Source organism: Nicotiana tomentosiformis, chromosome 8, assembly GCF_000390325.3.
Source record: "Nicotiana tomentosiformis chromosome 8, ASM39032v3, whole genome shotgun sequence".
NCBI lineage: Eukaryota > Viridiplantae > Streptophyta > Magnoliopsida > Solanales > Solanaceae > Nicotiana > Nicotiana tomentosiformis.
Window position 1 is genome coordinate 57,751,053 of NC_090819.1, and position 18,756 is coordinate 57,769,808.

An 18,756-nucleotide genomic window follows, 5' to 3' on the forward strand; every position below is an offset into this window, starting at 1 on the left:
TAAAAATATTTGATTCTAAACTAATTAAATAAAAAAATATAAATAATGAACTTTGAACAGAGAAAGAGCAGATTTTTATGATATCAATGTAATAAAAACGATCTAGGGTTATGGGCTATCTAACAATCCTATTGTATTCTTCAATTGAATTGACCGACTAATTTATCTAGCTTATTGGTTGACAGGGTTAATATTGCTCATAAGAATCCGTCGAGTTCTTACTCGCCTATTCAAGCTAACCTAACACTTATATGTCTATGGAGTTAGAATCAACAAGAACACATTTATAATTCCTGTAAATCAACCAAGCAAGGCAATTAGGTATATGTCTATCCTAACCACGAATCCGTTCCCCGATGCCCGAGTTCAAGAACTTGCTCTACTCAATCCTATATGCAATCTAGAATTCCCACTTTCGAGTTCAATTCTAGATTCGTAGATAGTATTCAATTGGTGATCAAGCAATTAAATAATTAAGCGCAAGATTGAATAAATAAACCAATATGATAAATCAAGAAGGCAAAATCAATATCAGAATAATAATAGTCATGAAAGAACCACAACCCTAGAACGTGAAGTTTAGCTCCACATAGATATGGTAGCCAAACAACAAATCATACAAAGAAACATAAAAATTACTAAGTTTGGTGAGAGAAAGATGGAACTTGATGAATTTCGGCCTCCACGGCGGATTTGTGCTTGTGTTTTTTGTCTCAAAACATCCTCCCTCTTTTAAAATAGGTTTATGTTGGCTTTTATATGAGTTGGGGGCGTCTAGGGGTCGAAATAACCGAGTCCTAGTCGAAAAAGGACACTTTCCCGTCTTGAGCGTCCAGGGCAGCGTGAGGCGCTAGCCCTGACGCTAAAATATTTTAGCTGCTGTAAATTGCGCCACAGCCAGCGCCCCACGCTCGCAGTGGCCCTCAAATTTCACTTTTTGCCTTTTTATCCCGATTTCGGTCCAATTCGCGCCCTTTCATCCCAAATTGCATCCGAATGATCACTACACATATAAATACCAAAATTTAGCACAAATAATCATATTAAACATCTCAAATCATAGAGACATGAGCAAAATGTGAGGCGGTATATATCAAAATATGCATACATTAAGCCGATTATCAATGCTGCATGGATAATACTCCGAAATCTTAAGTGCGATCATAATGTAACTAACTCTAGGTCATGGATCGAATAATTCCTTTCGTGCCTTCTCAGCTTACTTTAAAAGCAAGCAATTACTTTTCCTGGTCATTCTGCCACTTGTTGCATGAGTACTTGGCTTATCTTAGTGCCCACACCTATTGGAATTTCGTGCAATTTATATGATCTCGAATATTACTTTTTTCCGTTCATTAGCCATGATAGGTGCCACTTTCTTATGGAGTGTATACAATGTTGTAGTGAGATTGTTGTTATAAGATCATTTCCTCTTTAGGTCACTATTATTAGCTTGAAGCCTTCTTCCTTATTTTCTCAGCTAGTCTTTCGTTGCAGTACTTAGGGAAGATCCTCTGAGTCTTGTAATGCTGCAAGCTTATTACATTCTATACCCCACAAAATTTCTGATGTTCTTACTCGCCTATCATTATCCTTAGTTACTTAACTCCGTGCCTTGTGCTCGTAGGGTTACTTCTGAACTGAAATTTTGACTATCTCCCCAGTGACACTCTCTTTTATTTCCATAATACTTATACAATACCTTTCAGTACCCCCAACTTCTATCTGAATATTTCTTAAGGATTACGATGTCATATCTGTGACAGTGAATTTCTTGTGCTGGGTTTCACTACGTTTATCTTGTATGATATGCTGATTTATCTGAGACCTCTTGTCTAGCCATAACTAGGATCTTCCTGAATCAACTACTAACTACTCGTTAGTCCATGCTCATATCTATATTCTGTGTAACGTCTCTTGGGTTATGTCTTTTGTATTAACTTACCTTTCACATTGGCTCCTAATGTATCAAGTGTCCATCCACACTTAATCCCTTAAGCTTAAATCTGCTCACATTGCTTGATTTAGGGAAGCGTCTTCCTGAATGACCTTTAAAGGTTATTCTTCCATTGTCCATTCTATCATTGCTGAAATGCGATCTCTGAAATTCTCACGATGCCGACTATTATCAAATCCTTCGGTCCCTAAATCATGTTCGATTTTATTTTCTTGTTTACTAGCCCATACTAATTTCTATTACTCCGGAGGTCTAACTTAGCCTTCTAGTAATCATGTTGGAGTCACCAAATCATTTCTCGAAATAAGGATATAATTTTTATGGCTTATACTCTTTATGGTCTCAAGGCCTGTCACCTCTTGTCTTTTCCTTCACTTGACTATATACTCTGTCATCCTGTCTTCTAAAATTTTTGAACATTCTACTATTCATATCTGACTGTTCTATTCTAGAGTGCACCATCTGGGTGTCTCACAATGAGATCTATTACCATGTTTGCACTACCCTTCGGAAATGTTAGCTAATGATAACAATCCATCCGCCATTTTGGGTTACTCTAACCCCAGCTGGATCCTGATATCCCATCTTTCTCTTAAACTATAAATGTTAGCTCCCATAGGGCATAACTGAGATGGGTGTGGCCAATTGTATATATCTCTGTTAGTGTGGAAAGTAACTCAGAATGCTTATATTTCTCCACCTGAATTGTAAATACTGATAATCTTCACTAACTGGGTACCACGTACCCTTCTTCACCTTGCTTCTTTTACTTGTTGAAAGTTGTGTCTACCTTTTGATTCTCTTATTGCTTTTTACCATATAGGTGGATAGATATTCATGCCTTAGGGTTTCTTATCAAGAAGCTTACACATCTTAGTACACACATGATCTGCTGAAAACCTCACATTTACTCATCGTAAGCATGATGCAAAATCAAGTTCTTCTTACTCAACTCTTCCACAATCACATTCAATCTCTTACCAACTGTCTTTTTGGATGTAGGTATCATTGTATTATGAATAAAATAAAATTTAGGAGTTTGAATTCTTACAACTGAGTTCTACCACACGATCTAGAGTAAGAAGAAAGAGTGACAGTCCTAAATGCCCTGTAGCCTCCTGCTTATAAGTGTGGTGAATAACACACCCATAAACAAGACTCTACTAGACACGGCTTGTAGACTCCCTAGGATAGAACTGCTCTGATACCAAGTAGTCTCGCCCCAAACCTGAAGAGGCATGGCTGGCACCCGGTGCCATACTCGGCCCGAGCATACCACTCTATAACTGTGAACTCTAGAAGGGTAACCCTCAACTAAGGCCGATGAGGCCATATTCTGAATCATCTGAAAATAATATCTATAACCAACAACACCAAACTAAACATATACATACGACTGGTAAAGCCACAATACTGATATATAAAATGTACGTGACTCATCTACAAGCCTCTATGGATAACTAAACTGTATCATGGTTGGGACAGGGCCTCGACCTACCCATCAAACCTGTATATATAAAATGGACTCCAAGGTATAGACCTGGTAACTCCGAGGAAGTGGAGCTTACCAACCAAGCTGATGTTTGACTTTTTCTACTGGGAAGGTCTATCCAGCTGTCTATCAGGACCTACAGGCATGAAATGCAGTGTCCCCAACAAAAAGGGACGTCAATATGAAATAATGTACCAAGTATGTAAGGCAACAAAATAACTGAAAGCTGAAACTGAACTTATAATATAATAACTGAAAGTAGTCAAATATAATTTGAAGATATGCTTACTTGCTGATACTGACTCATCTGTCTCTCAATATAATAAGTAAAATAGTTGTCCAACCCTATAAGGCTCATATGTGTAACTTCTCTGCCGTAGTAGGCTTGCTCATAGGCGCTCGACCATTCTAGGCTCTATATCTCAGCCATTCTGGGCTCGCTCATAGGCGCTCAGCCACAGTAGGCTCGGTATATAACTTACCATCTGATCAGAGGTTCCCCAATAGGGGCCTGCCCACCGATTATAGCTCAATGGTGGTGAAAATACTATAAGGAAACAATACTTAAGTGAATATAAAGTCCCTACAAGGGAGAATACTGTAACTTATAAGACTAGGATAATGTACATAAGTCAGGAGTACGATCTTCTCTTTCTGTCTAGTTATCAAATGCATGTAGTTACGGGATCATGCCAAAATGAAGAAAAGGTTAAGACTTAACATACCTCAAGTCGTCAATGCAACTCAACAACAAGCTTATGACAACTGGCGCGCCAACCCTATAACAAAGAAATACATGTACAACTTAGATGGCGCTAGTATGTCATGTATCTCAAATGATAACTCGATTCTAAAATAAAACGGGCAGCATTTCCCCTGATTTTACTATTCCCTCAAGCCTACTATAGGCGAGACAACAACACAATACAACAAGCAACTCAAAAATAACCTAACTACAATTCAGGACATTTAATACAACAAAAACCCAAGCATACCATAACACACCCAATCAACAAGTTATTAATTAGCCTGAAATTGCAAGAACGAGTTACCAGCCTACTACTCTACCACTTGTGGCATTTCTCCATGCCCTTTATCCTTCCAAACTCCATAAATCAGCAGAACAATAGGCCAACAAGAGTGGACTACAAAACAGCCCACTAAAAGTGAAATAAATCAAACTCACGGCTTCCGATCCCCGTCCCGTGAGTTCTAACTATTAGGAAACGAATTTATCAACCTTCCTTGATATTTAAAAGCTTAAATACAGAAAGTAGGTATTTTCATAACTATGTAGTACCTTCCATAACTCAAGCTACAAAGTAAAAGAGCGGCAATATAGCGCTACTTAGGTCGTAGGGATCATTCGAATGTCATCGCTTCTTGATTTCATACTCGGGATATTAATCTTCTTTGGAACCCTTGTAGAGAGCTTAAGGGTAAGTTTATTGGGGTTCTCTGGTCGTGTTCTATGAAAAATAAAGAGAGAGACGATTTAAAACCTATATATATCAACTTTTGAAAAGTCAAAGAGGTGCTAGATTGGCACCCTAGCATTGGCCCTTCTTCCGACGCTTATATCTTTTTATCCTGATATCGTATGAATGAACGGTTAAGAGCATTAGAAACTAAATTCCAAGACATTCAATTTGGTATATAATTTGTCCCAAAAATACCTCATATAGAGCACGAAATGTATTGCTCAAAAAGTGTCAGTGACACACCTACTTGTCACCTATGTAGTCTGTGTAGTCTCGCAAAACTGCAAATATCTCTCTACTCTAGTGTCGTATCAATGAACGGTTTATGCATTAGAAACTAGACTCGTAGATAGTCAGTTGGATACGTGGATAATCCTGTAATTCCAAGTATATTGGTAGAAAAGCTCAGCTACATTTGACCTAAGTTTCAGCACATTTATGAATGTAACTTATGATGACCTTTGCAAACGTTTGTTCTACAACTCGCTTGACTTCAAAACATAACACACTACTATGATATGACTAAAATATCTCATAGCATAACCTCCTTATCAAGTTAATAACCCTAGTCTCACCCCAAAAGTACATGTTATAACATTCCCAACTGGTCGACTTTTGACGAGACTTATTTTCTTCAATTCATTTAGCTTCTAAGCCTTCCAACCCTCTTGGTACTTTTTATTCATGATCTTAAATATTTGTAACCTCCGTGGTAACATGATTAACTTACTTTATGTACTTTCAAAGATGATCTCATTTCTGAGCTTACATCAATTGACTTACGACGTACTCTTACGTACGAAAACATGGGGTGTAACATTTGGCTTGCAATGGCTAGAGAGGTAGAGACCGAAACTTTATTTTATTAGTCTGTGGAGATAGCATAACATATTGAGCACATCGATAGTGAGACTAGAAAGATGATGCAGGGTAGGGATAAGAGATCCCGACATTCAGGTAACTTCAGTGGTGCCTTATTTGGAGGCCGAGGTCAATTTGGGAGAGGCCATTCTAGTAGGTCAACTTGTTATACACCATCACCCAGATGAGGTGCTTTGGTGCAGTCTTCATTCAGCGCACTTCCAGCACAGATTTTTCATCATGCTACATTTGTTCAGGATTCATCAGTACCATGTTCTTCTGGTTGGTATTTTGGTTCATGGGGTCTGACTCAGCCCCCCAGTCATTTCCAATCAGAGGTTGATATGAGTGTGGGGACTTAGAGCACATCAAAAAATACTTCCCCATTATCGTAGATGTTCAGGGCAGCAGGGAGAATTACTCGGTTCATGATTTGGAGTTAGCAGCTATTATGCACGCACTCAAGATTTGGAGGGCATTACTTATATGGAGTGTCTTGTAAGCTGTATACAGATCATTAGATTGTTCAATATCTATTCAAGCATAAGGTTTTGAACTTGCGGCAGCGGAGGTAGTTAGAGTAATTGAAGGATTAAGATATCACTATTTTGTACCATCAAGGGAAGGCTAATATGGTGGTTGATGCCTTGAGTAGAAAGGAGGAGAGTATGGGGGTTTTAGCATTTATCCCAGTTGTATAGAGACCTTTGGATATGGATGTTTAGGCATTGGCCAACAAATTCATGAGATTGGATATTTCAGAGCCGAGCAGAATCCTTGCTTGTGTTGTTTCCCAGTCATCCTTGTTTGAGCGCATTATCTCTTGTCAGTATGATGATCCACATTTGCTTGTACTTAATGACACAGTGTTGCGAGATAGTGCTAAGAAGCTGACTACTGGTGAGGATGGTGTATTGTGACTTCAGAGTCAGATTTGTGTTCCTATTGTGGATGGTTTGTGGAATTTGATTTTTGAGGAGGCTCATAGTTTACGGTATTATATTCATCCAAATTCTACAAAGATGTATCGTTATATGAAGTAGCATTATTGGTGGCGAAGGATGAAGAAGGAAATTGTTTATTATGTTGCACACTGTCTGAATTGCCAGCAGATCAAGTATGAGCATCATAGACCAGGTAGTTTGCTTCAAAAGATCGAGATACTAGAGTGGAAGTGGGAGCACATTACTATGGACTTTGTGGTAGGATTTCCACAAACATTGGGGAGATTCGACGTTGTTTGGGTCATTGTGGATAGACAGACCAAGTCTGTGCATTTTATTCCAGTCATGACTTCCTATACTTTAGAGCAGTTAGCTTAGATCTCTTCAGAGAGATTTTCCATTTGCATGGTGTGCCTGTGTCTATCATTTCGGATCGAGGCACTCAGTTTACATCGTACTTCTGGAGAGCTGTTCATCATGAGTTAGACATGCAGATTGAGTTGAGTACTGTATTTCACCCTCAGATGGATGGGCAGCTCGTGCGGACCATTTAGATTTTGGAAGATATGTTGAGGGCACGTGTAATAGATTTTAATGGCCAGCGGAATCAGTTTCTCCCATTGGAAAAGTTTGCATAAAACAACAACTATCAGTCGAGCATCTAGATGGCTCCGTATGAGGCCTTATATAGGAGGTGATGTCGTTCTTTGATTGATTGGTTTGAGCAATGTAAGGATAGGTTATTGGGCACATATTTGGTTTGTGATACTTTGGAGAAAGTAAAATTGATACAGGAGCGGCTTCGTACAGTGCAGTCCAGGCAAAAGAGTTATGTTGATAAGAAGGTTCGTGATGTGATTTTCATGGAGGTTGAGAAGGCTCTTCGTGTTTCACCTATGAAGTGCGTGATGAGATTTGGGAAGAAGGATAGATTGAGCCCTCGGTGTATTGGTTCATTTGAGGTGTTGGAGAAAGTTGGCGAGGTGGCCTACAGATTGGCTTTGCCACCCAGCTTGTGGGGAGTTCATTCAGTGTTTTATATTTTCATGTTTCAGAAGTATTATAAGGATGAATCACATGTGTTGGATTTCAGTTTAATGTAGTTGAATGAGAATATGGCTTATGAAGAAGAGCGGGTGGCCATTTTGGATAGGCAGGTTCGGAAGTTGAGGTCTAAGTATATTGCATCAGTGAAGGTCCAATGGAGAGGTCAAGCGGTCGAGGAGGCTACTTGGGAGACTGAGCATGATATGCAGAGCATATATCCTCATTTTATTTACATTCTAGGTATAACTCTAAACCTGTTCAAGGAGGAATATTTGTTAAAGAGGGGGAGAATGTAATGACTTGGCCAGCCGTTTTATTTATTTGAGCCTCGTTCCCCTATTTGATGCTTTCCGTATGTTTGTTTATTGATTTGTGACTTGTAGGGATGGTTAATTTGCTTTTGGGAAGGTTCAGAAATATATTGGAACACTTAGTTCTATTGTTGGAAGCTTAAGTTGTAAGAGTTGACCAAGCTTTCAATTTTGAGTAAATGACCTAGGATCGGAGCTTTGATAGTCCCAGTAGGTCCGGATGGTGATTTTGGACTTGAGCATATGCCCGAAATTGGGTTTCGATGTTTTCAGATGATTTTGAGGCAAATTGCCAAAGGTTGATGATTTGAAGGTTTAGCAAAATTGATAAGATTGACTTATAGTTGATTTGTGGTTATCGAGATCGATTTTGGATTCTGAGCTTTTGGATAGGTTCGTGTTGTGATTTACGATTTGTGTACAAACTTTGGGGTCATTCCGAGTTGGTTTGACATGGTTCGGCGTGAGATTGGAAGTTGGACGTTTGGATAGTTTATTAAGTTTGAATTGAGGTGTGATTTATGGTTTTGATGTTACTTTATGTGATTTGAGACCTCAAGTAAGTCCGTGTCATGTTTTGGGACTTATTGGTATGCTCTGGCAGTGTCCCGAGGGGCTCGGGTGGGTTTCGGACCACCCGGTAGGAGATTTGAGTTGTGTCACGACCCAAAATCACCAATCGGCCGTGATGGTGCTTAACTCACTTTCTAGGCAAGCCAAACACAATAAAAGCAAAACAAGATAACAGAATGAATGGAAATAGTACAAGTCTAAAGCCAATAACATAAATAACTGCATCGATACATAACAATCCCCCCAGAACTGGTAATACCGAGTCATGAGCTCTAAAATATCAATATAAGTCTGGAATACAAAATAAAAATACTGTCTGAAGAATAAACAACAACACTGAAATAGAAAGAGATGCCTAAGACTGCGGTTGAGATGCAGCTCTACCTTGTCTCTTGAAGATACTCAGAACAACAATTTACAGTGACTCACGGCTCGGTCTAACCCTTGGATCTGCACAATTAAGTGCACAGTGGAGTATGAGTACAATCGACCCCATGTACTTATCAAGTATCATAACTAACATCGGAGAGGTAATAGAGGCACGAATTATCAATGATACTCGCTAATAACATGTTTAGTTCATAAATCTCACAAGTACACAACAATAATATTATCAAGTCATAAATCACAGATACAACCACCTCGATGCACAAAGATACCGTAACATGCTCTGTTTCAGTTAACAATCTAGCATATAGAGAAGATATGTAAAACAAGGCATGTCGGGACCCCGTCCAATCACACAAACCAACTCCAAAATATAATACGGACCTACTCGAGGCCTCAAATAACACAAAATAACATCAAAACAGCGAAATGCCGATCAAGATCAAACTCTTAAGTTCATAACCTCAAACTTCAAACCAAGCGTTCAATTCATGTCTAACCAATTCGCAATGAACCTAAATTTTGCACACAAGTTCCAAATGACACAACGAACCTATTCCAATTCTTGAACCATAATCTGAACCCGATATTATCAAAGTCAATTCCCAGTCAAACCTATGAACCTTCGAAATCTTCAAGTTTCCAACTTTCGTCAAATAGGACCATATAAACCTAGGAACCTCCAAATCAAAATTCGAACATATGCCTAAGCCAAAAATTACAATTCAGAGCTAATGGAACCATAAAAACACCATTATGGGGTCGTCTACACAAAAGGCAAAATCCGGTCAACCTTCATAAGTTAAGCTTCCAGCCTTGAAACTAAGTGGCACAATTCAATCCAAAACTTTCCCGAAACCAAACCCACTGCCTCCACAAGTCACATAATGGAAAATACACATATGTAGAGTACCAAATTGGGGAAACATGGCTAAAATACACAAAACGATCGGCCAGGAAGTTATATTCTCCCCCTCTTAAAGAAATGTTCGTCCTCGAACGAGTCTAGAGTCATACCTGGGGTATCAAAAAGATGAGGGTATCTGCTCTACATATCCTTCTCGGTCTTCCAAGTAGCCTCCTCGACTGGTTGACCTCTCCAACGAACCTTCAGCGATGCTATACTCTTCAACCTCAACTTTCAAACCTGCCGGTCTAAATCGGCCACCGGTTCCACATCATTAGTCAAATCCTCTTCCAACTGCACCGTTCTGAAGTCTAATACATATGAAGGATCCCCATAGTTCCTCTGGAGAATAGAAACATGAAACATTGGATGAACGCCCGATAAGCTGGGTGGAAAAGAAAGTCTATAAGCCACCTTACAAACCCTCTCCAGGACTGCGAGCCTTCCTGTAAGAAAAACTCTTCTTCCTGGACTGCGTTGTACGATGCCGCTCCTGAATCAACTTCACCTTCTCCAAAGCATCTCGAACTAGATCAGTGCCCAACAACCTAGCCTCTCCAGGCTCAAACCAACTAATTAGAGAATGACATCCCCTCCATATAAGGCCACATAAAAAGCCATCTGGATACACGACTGATAGCTGTTGTTGTAGGCATACTATGCTAATGGTAGAAACAGATCCCAATGACCTCTTAAATCAATGACACATGCTCGTAACATGTTCTACAAGATCTAAATAGTACGCTCGATCTGCCCGTTACTCTGGGGATGACATGTTGTACTCAGCTCGACCTGTGTGCCCAACTCACACTGCACTACCCTCCAAAAATATGATGTAAAATGAGTGCCTCGGTCAGAGATAATAGATACGTGCATAACATTAAGGCAAACAATCTCTCGAAGATAATCCGAGCTAGCTGCTCTGAAGAGTAGGTAGTGATGACTGAAATGAAGTGTGTAGACTTGGTTAGTCTATCCACAATGACCCACACCGCATCAAATATGCTCAAGGTCCGTGTGTCCAACTACAAAATCCATAGTGATATGCTCCCACTTCCACTCCGGTATATCTAACCGCTGAAGCAAACCACCAGGTCTCTGATGCTTATACTTCACCCGCTGATCATTCTAACTCCGTGTAACTACTAAACAATATCCTTCTTCATCCTCCTCTACCAATTATGCTTTGTCAAATCATGGTACATCTTCGTGGCACCCGGATGAATTATGCCGCAAACTATGGGCCTTCTTAAGTATCAACATTCATAAACCATCCGTATTAGGCACACAAATCCGTCCTTGAAGCCTCAATAATCATCACTAATAGTAACTACCTTAGCAACGCCTTGCTGCACCATGTCCCTAAGGACAAGCAAGTGCGAATCATCATACTAATGCACCTTGATGCGCTCAAACAAGGACGACTGAGATACAACACGAGCAAGAACCCTACTATGCTCCAAAATATCCAACCTCACGAACTTGTTGGCCAAGGCCTGAACATCTAAAGCTAACGATCTCTTCCCAACTAGAATAAAAACAAGACACCCTATTCTCTCCGCCTTCTCAAAGTATCAACCGCCATATTAGCCTTTCCCCCATGATAAAGAATGGTGATATCATAGTCTTTCAATATCTCTAACCACCTTTATTGCCTCAAGTTCAAATCCTTCTCACTGATTGATGTTGGAGACACTTGTGATCCATGAACACCTCACAAGACATACCATAAAGATAATCAAATTTTGAGTGCGTAAACAATGGCTGCTAACTCTGAATCGTGTATTGGGTAGTTCTTCTCATTGGGCTTCAGTTGACGCGAAGCATAAGAAAACACTCTACTATCCTGTATCAACATACACCCAATGCCAACCTATGAGGCATCATAATAGATTATATAAGAACCCGATCCCGATGGCAAAAGCAAAACTGGAACTGTAGTCAAGGCATTATTGAGCTGATATAGATGAAAACCCCTCAAAAAACAGCGATAATACCCAGCCAACCCTAGGAAACTCCGGATCTTTGTAGTGGCAGAAGGCTTGGGCCAACTTAGAACTGCCTCAATCTTCTACGGATCCACCTTAATCCCCTCACTGGACACCACATGACCCAAGAATGCCACAGAGTCTAACCAGAACTCACACTTGGAGAATTTAGCGTATCTCTTCTTCTCCCTAAAAGTCTAGAGCACGATCCTGAAGTGCAGCTCATGCTCCTCCCGGTTGCGAGAATAAACCAATATATCATAAATAAATACAATGACGATAAAAATAAGATAAAGCTGAAATACGCTGTTCATTAAGTGGATGAAAGCTGCTAGGGCATTGGTCGGCCCAAAAAACATCACCAAGAACTCATAATGCCCATAACGGGTCCTGAAAGCCGTCTTAGGAATATCTGAAGCCTTGATCTTCAACTTATGGTACCGGGATCTCAATTCAATCTTCGAGAATATCCTAGCTGCCTGAAGCTGATCAAATAAATCATCAATACGCAGTAGTGGATACTTGTTCTTGATAGCAACCTTGTTCAACTGCCTGTAGTAAATGCACATCCTCATGAACCATCTTTCTTCTACACAAATAGTACCAGTGTACCCCAAGGTGACATACTAGGCCTGATGAAACCCTTATCAATCAAATGATGTAATTGTTCCTTCAATTTCTTCAACTCCGTAGGTGACCTCGAACCGATTGAGCTCCACCCCTAGCTAGCTGTGCAGGTGGTGTAGCTACTGGTGCTGGAACCATAGGGTGTTTTTTTTGTTGTGGTGCACTAATCAAAAGTCTGGGGCAATCCCTCTTAAGATGAATCAAGTCTCCACACTCTAAATAACCCCTCCTCTGATGAGGCTGCTAACAAAGCATCTGACCTTGATAACTAGAATAACTTCCTGTGGAACCCTGAGCAGATGAGGCATGGTAATAAATCTGTTCCGGCAGTGCACTGAATGATGACATAACTGGGCGAATACTGTATGAACTGTGGCTAACTGATGAACCACATGGAATGTGATGAGCTGCCTGAGCTGGCCTAAAAGGACGACCACTACTGTAATTGACTGGCCTCCAGATGAGGCACCACCAAAACCACCCGAACCACAGGGCCTCTTGGCCTTCCGCTCATCTCTCTCAAGCATGCCAACTTGCTCCAACCGTCTAACAATCTCGATCACCTGGTCAAATATAGCATCCGTCTCAAACTCTCGGGCCATACCATATCGTAGGCCATAATTGAGGCCATAAATGAACCTTCTGATCCTCTCCCTCTCAGTAGGGACAAAATATACTACGTGACATGCCAACTCTATGAATCGCATATCGTACTGGGCTACAGTCATACCCTCCTGGCGTAAATGCTCAAACTTCCTACACAACTCCTCTCTACGAGTATGTGGGAGAAACTTTTCTAAGAAAAGAATTTAGAATTGATGCCATGTGAGTGGTGCTGCACCAGCTGGCTACCTAACTCATAGGTCTGCCACCATCTGTAGGTTGGCCTTGTCAGCTGGAAGGTAGTGAAGTCGACTCCATTGGAGTCCACAATACCTGTTGTGCGAAGAATTCAATGACACTGATCGAGAAAACCCTAAGCATCCTCTAACCCTCGTCCACTGAATTGGGGAGGCCGAAGTCTTTGAAATTGCTCTAAACTCTTCTGCTCCTCATTAGTCAAGGATGGTCCAACCTCGACCCTAGCTGCCATAACTAGCCGAACTGGCAAAACCCCTAGTGTCTGATATCTTTGAGCTAACTGCTATGGTGTATGGGCGACAGGAGTTGGTGAGTGGTGATTTTACCATTTACTTTAGTCTCTTTTCTTCAGTTTTTGTGTCCTTTAATTATAAGATGAGCTGATTTATGGTGCGCATTACTAGATTTCCAGGTACAATGGGTCTTGAAGAGAATTGAAATCAAATGAAGTAGAATTGAGCAAAAGAGAGTTGAAGTAGTGCAAATTCCTTCAGTGATCTCACATCTGTGGAACAATGTTCGCTTCTGTCTGCGAGTAGAGGGCCGCATCTGCAGAATAACCAATCTTTCACTAGGATCGCTTGTGCGGTTGGCCATCCATATCTGCGGAGCCGCTTCTGCAGTGACATGTCCGCATCTGGGTAGTAGGCAGTTCTCCACAAAATACGCATCTGCGTGTAAATGTCCAGTTCTGCAGAGCCGCACCTGCGATGAGTTTTCTGCAGGTGCGGCCAACGGCCTTCAGCTCTGGACAGACTAGGCATTTCATATTTTCTTGATTCTAAAATAATAAATACACGACCTAGCTTATTGGAAACAGATCTTTTGGCTACCTTAGAGGTATCTTTGTGTAGAAAATACAATCCTGGAGTTAGGGTTCTTTCACACACACTTGGGACTCGAAGATTTGAAGCTTTTGGTTAAAATTTTCTTACCTGTTTTTACTCATTTCTTCATTATCTTGCTTTGTATTGAATATCTAAGTGTGGTCTATTTATTCTAACACTTGAATTTGGTTTATGGGAATATTCATATTAAAAGTGTAGATTAAATGCCTTGTTATGCTTATGTATTAAATGATTTTTATTCATTATGAAGTGAGTTAATGTTTCTTTAATTATTCTTGTTCTTTATTATATCCAAAGGGATTACTAACCTTAGGCTCACCCATTAACTTCGAAAAAATATTGAAAAAGATAATTTGGGGTTAGGAAAGATTAATTAACAAGAACTTGAGGTGTTAACCATCACTTTATAGATTCTACCTAGGGATAGGATTAAACTACTTGTAGCCATATTCGGGTGCTCTTAAGCTCTAAATTATTTTAGGGATAATTCAATTAGGCAGTCTTGTTAGTCTTCGGAAGAAGCTAATATAGAATTAATATATGAGGCTAATTAATATAAACTCGCTCATATTTGTAAAATCATAAAATACATTGGATCGTTACTTAAGTGTAATTCCCCTTGTATCCATGCTTGTAGCCATTGATCATTTTGCTTGCTTTCTAGGCCAGTTTAAATTTTTGCATTTAGTTATAAATATTTCATCAAAACCTTATTAAGTGTTTGTCTTAGCATAATAATCGATAATTCTCTTACATTTCCTAATCGCCTACATATTCTTCTTTGTCGACCCCGACTCATAGTTGGGTATATTATTGCATGTGATTGTGTCCTCTTACTTTTGAGTAGTTGATTTGGTCGTCATCAAAATTGGCGTTGTTGCCAGGGAACAATTTGGTGCATTTAGGTTGTTTGAGAAGTAAGCGTACGTTCTTTGGTCCAAACTTGTGAATATTTGTAGAGTTATATTTCTTATCTGTGTTTATTTTCTTGTTTGTTTTCTTGTTTATTTTCTTAAGGCTTGAAACAATGGCATCACATAATGAAAATTGGTCGGATGGTAGTTGTTCATATTTTGATCAACCTTGTCCTTATTGTGGAGGACCACACTCGTGGTAAAATTATTTAAATTCGCCCGGAGGCGGAATGTGCACATGATGTTTGGCCAAAAATGTATATATTTAACCATTATTGCCTCATATTTTAGTACTTTTAATCGTCTTTTGAGTATTAATTATATTACTTTATACATAATATTATATTTTAACATTGTAGGAATAAAGCGGTGTGAAGATAAAGAGATTTGGAGCAAAATTGAACAAAATGCGGAAGAAAAAAAGAAAGTAAATTAAACGAATTAAAAAAGAGGAGAAAATACGGGGACACCCTTTGGTGTTTCCCCCCCCCCCAAGTGGAAGACAAAGAAATGCAATTGGAATCAAACAACTAAAGAAGACTTGGCAGCGCAATAATTGAAGGAGACGAGGCGTGAAACGCTACTGTCTCCAGCGCCAGGGCCAGCGCGACGCGCTGCCCTGGACGCTGGGTGACGGGGACTTTTCCTAGTTTGCTCGGGACAAGGTTATTTCTGTTCTACACAGTCCCAACTCATATAAAAGGAGTCCTAAACCTAATTTGAAGGGGATCGAACATACTTTGAAGAAGAATTCATGTGGAGGAACACACACCACACTTTGGAGGAGGCTTCTAACTAGTTTTTCTTCTCTTCTCTTCCTTTAACTTTATAGTTTATTAGTTCTAGAGTTTTGGGTGCTACATAAACGCTGTAGTTTAAAGCTTGAATTGTTCTTATTATTTTATCATGTTTGTTTATTTATTCAATCTTGCGCTTAATTATTTTATTGCTTGATCACCATTTAAATACTATCTACGAATCTAAGATTGAACTCGAGAGAGGGAATTTTAGATTGCAAATAAAATTGAATAGAGCAAGATCTTGAACTCGAGCATCATGAACGGATTTGCGGTTAGGATAGGGATATACCTAATCGCCTTACTTGGTTATTATACAGGAATTATTAATGCGTTCTTGTTAATCCTAATTCCATAGGAATATAGGCGTTAGGTTCGCTTGAATAGGCGAGTAGTACTTCGGGAGAAGGCTACGAGCAATATTAACCCTGTCAACCAATAAACAAAATAAATTAATTAGATGATTTAAGTGGAAAACTCAATGGGATTGTTAGCCAACTCATAGCTCTAGAATATTGTCTCCCATTGAATTCGTTTCTAAAATTTTGCCAACTTGTTCCTTTAATTTTATAGTTTACTATTCTAGATCAGTTTTAGTTAAATATTCATACTTTAGAAAATCACTTGAATAGATTAATTATTTGAGTTTAATTTAGTTGATGGTTAATCACAAGTCACTGCGGGTATGATCTCTGGACTTACAATCCTATATTACTTGTCGACCACATATACTTGCGTGTGTATTTGGGAGTAACAAGTTGTGGAGTATATGTGATAGGTGTGGTGGTCAAAATGGTCATTGAGCTAATTGCTTATTTGTCCGTCCCTTCCCCGAACCCCCACTATGGTGATTCTACTTTTTGTGATGATAATTGTAGGGATATGGAAGTGGAAGAAATTGAGCATGGTAAAAATGGAGAGTTCAAGCTCATGATAGAATGCATACTTGAAGGAGAAAATAAAGAGCAAAAAGACTTGGAGGAGCTTTTGGAAAATAGTCTCCAAAATGATTTGGCGCTTGAAAGGTTGAACTCACAAATTGGAGAAATACTTGAAGCTTTAGAGGTCCAAAAGGCCTCAGAAGTGGATGATAGCCAAGAACCTCCCTTAGAGGGTGATGCCGGAAATCCTTCTTTGGCACTTGATCAAAATCAAGAAGAATTCTCAAATACTAAAAATGAGAGGTTAATGCTCAGGTTGGAGGCCATTCTTAAAAATGAGAAGAAGAACAACTTGGCACTCGAGGACTTGAAACAAGTACTAACTCCAAATGATGAGAATATCCACACCTTGGAAGATCAAATGAAATCATTGGTTGAGGCTGATAATGCTCACCAACTTGAGAGTGTGGAAAGAGGTCAAGAAGAGTCCAACTTCGAGGAAGAAAGTGAGCTTCATTTTAAGGAATCAAGAATTGAACATCCGCCAACCTACTCTATGCTTGTTGGTGATGCCAAGAAAAATATAGAATTAGAGTCAACCGGTGTAATTGAAAATATGGTTAAAACATTACAATTTGGAGGCTTGATGTCACATTCCAAGCATTTCTCAACATTGGAGTTGTGTGGTGATATGGGAATTGAACTACACGAATCAATAAGGGATTGCGAAGAAGTCTTGAGTATAAATTTCCTGCCTAAATCATGATTTGAATTAAAAAGAACTGACAGTTTCTGGGCTTTTTAAACCCCCGATGAACACCACAGAAGCAGGAAAAGGGCCGCAGATGCATCCTCGCACCTGCGATGTCTCTTCCGCAGGTGCGGTTTTTGGTTCAGTAGTGAAAATCCACAAAAGCAAAAAAATTTCCGCTGAAGCGGAACTTCACCTACGGTGCCTTTTCCGCAGGTGCGATGACTGAGCAAATTTTCAGCAAGACAGTAGCTCTGCAAATATGGCTTGTTGGGCCCGTTTGGCGTGATTCTTTGGCCTAATTGTATTATTTTGAATTTCTTAATATGATTCTAATGCCCGACTAACTCATTTTTTATATTTTTGGTACTTTAAACTTAAAAAATGGACCCAAACATGAACGAAAATGTGGCACAAGATCTTGAAATTGAAGAAGAGATTATGGAGGAACAATTTGACACTGATCACTTCATGTCTGCTGATTGTCATCACCGATACTATGACAACCTTCTTACAAAGAAGGTCCTACTTGAAAAGGGGATCTCCAAGGATAAATTGGCCGAGCTACTTCTAGATTTTTATGGCCGATTACAGACCACCGGCTGGGCTTGTTTCTTGCCTACTCAGTGTAATGCCAATGAGGAATGGGTTTCGCAAGTTTTATGCAAACCTTAAGCGTACAAACTTCAATGATCCACAACTCAACATAAGAGACAAAACAGTGAGGTTTGGACCTGAGCAGATCAATGATTGTTTAGCGCTTTCGGGCCATTCACTTGAGCCAGTACGAGAAAAAGATACATGCACTAACTGAGAGTGGCTAGTAGCTAAACTTTATCCCTTAGACAAGAAAGAAAAGTGGGATAACAAGAGGAAGGGTTTAAAATCCATTGACTTCATAGCCGAGGCCAAGATGTGGCTTTACATCATCTGTAACAGAGTCTCACCTTGTGGCAATGTCTCAAATGTTTCATATGCCAAGGCCATGATGATTGCATGCATACTTAATGGTATTCATGTAAATGTCGGTTATTATATCATTGAGGAGCTGAAATAGTACTTGCTACGAGACACTCCAGGCTTGATGTTCCCTTCATTGATCACTAAGTTGTGCCGGCGAGGGCAGATG

At 39.7% G+C, this 18,756-nt stretch overlaps 1 protein-coding gene across 1 annotated transcript; it reads left to right on the forward strand.

Annotated features, from left to right (window-relative positions):
* The first annotated feature begins 6,534 nt into the window (after window positions 1–6,534).
* LOC138897517 (uncharacterized) lies at window positions 6,535–7,838 on the forward strand. The gene is made up of 3 exons (XM_070183491.1): window positions 6,535–6,702; window positions 6,904–7,058; window positions 7,475–7,838. The coding sequence occupies exons 1-3, from the start codon at window positions 6,535–6,537 to the stop codon at window positions 7,836–7,838; spliced, it is 687 nt and encodes a 228-aa protein (XP_070039592.1).
* Window positions 7,839–18,756: the final 10,918 nt, after the last annotated feature.

What these genes read in the sequence shown, in the direction of transcription:
- LOC138897517 (XM_070183491.1), top strand. Translation starts at nt 6,535, where the DNA reads ATGAGATTGGATATTTCAGAGCCGAGCAGAATCCTTGCTTGTGTTGTT. An exon ending in TGACTACTGGTGAGGATGGT is followed by an intron (nt 6,703 to 6,903) that starts GTATTGTGACTT and finishes AATTGCCAGCAG; the next exon opens with ATCAAGTATGAGCATCATAG. An exon ending in ATTGTGGATAGACAGACCAA is followed by an intron (nt 7,059 to 7,474) that starts GTCTGTGCATTT and finishes ATGTAAGGATAG; the next exon opens with GTTATTGGGCACATATTTGG.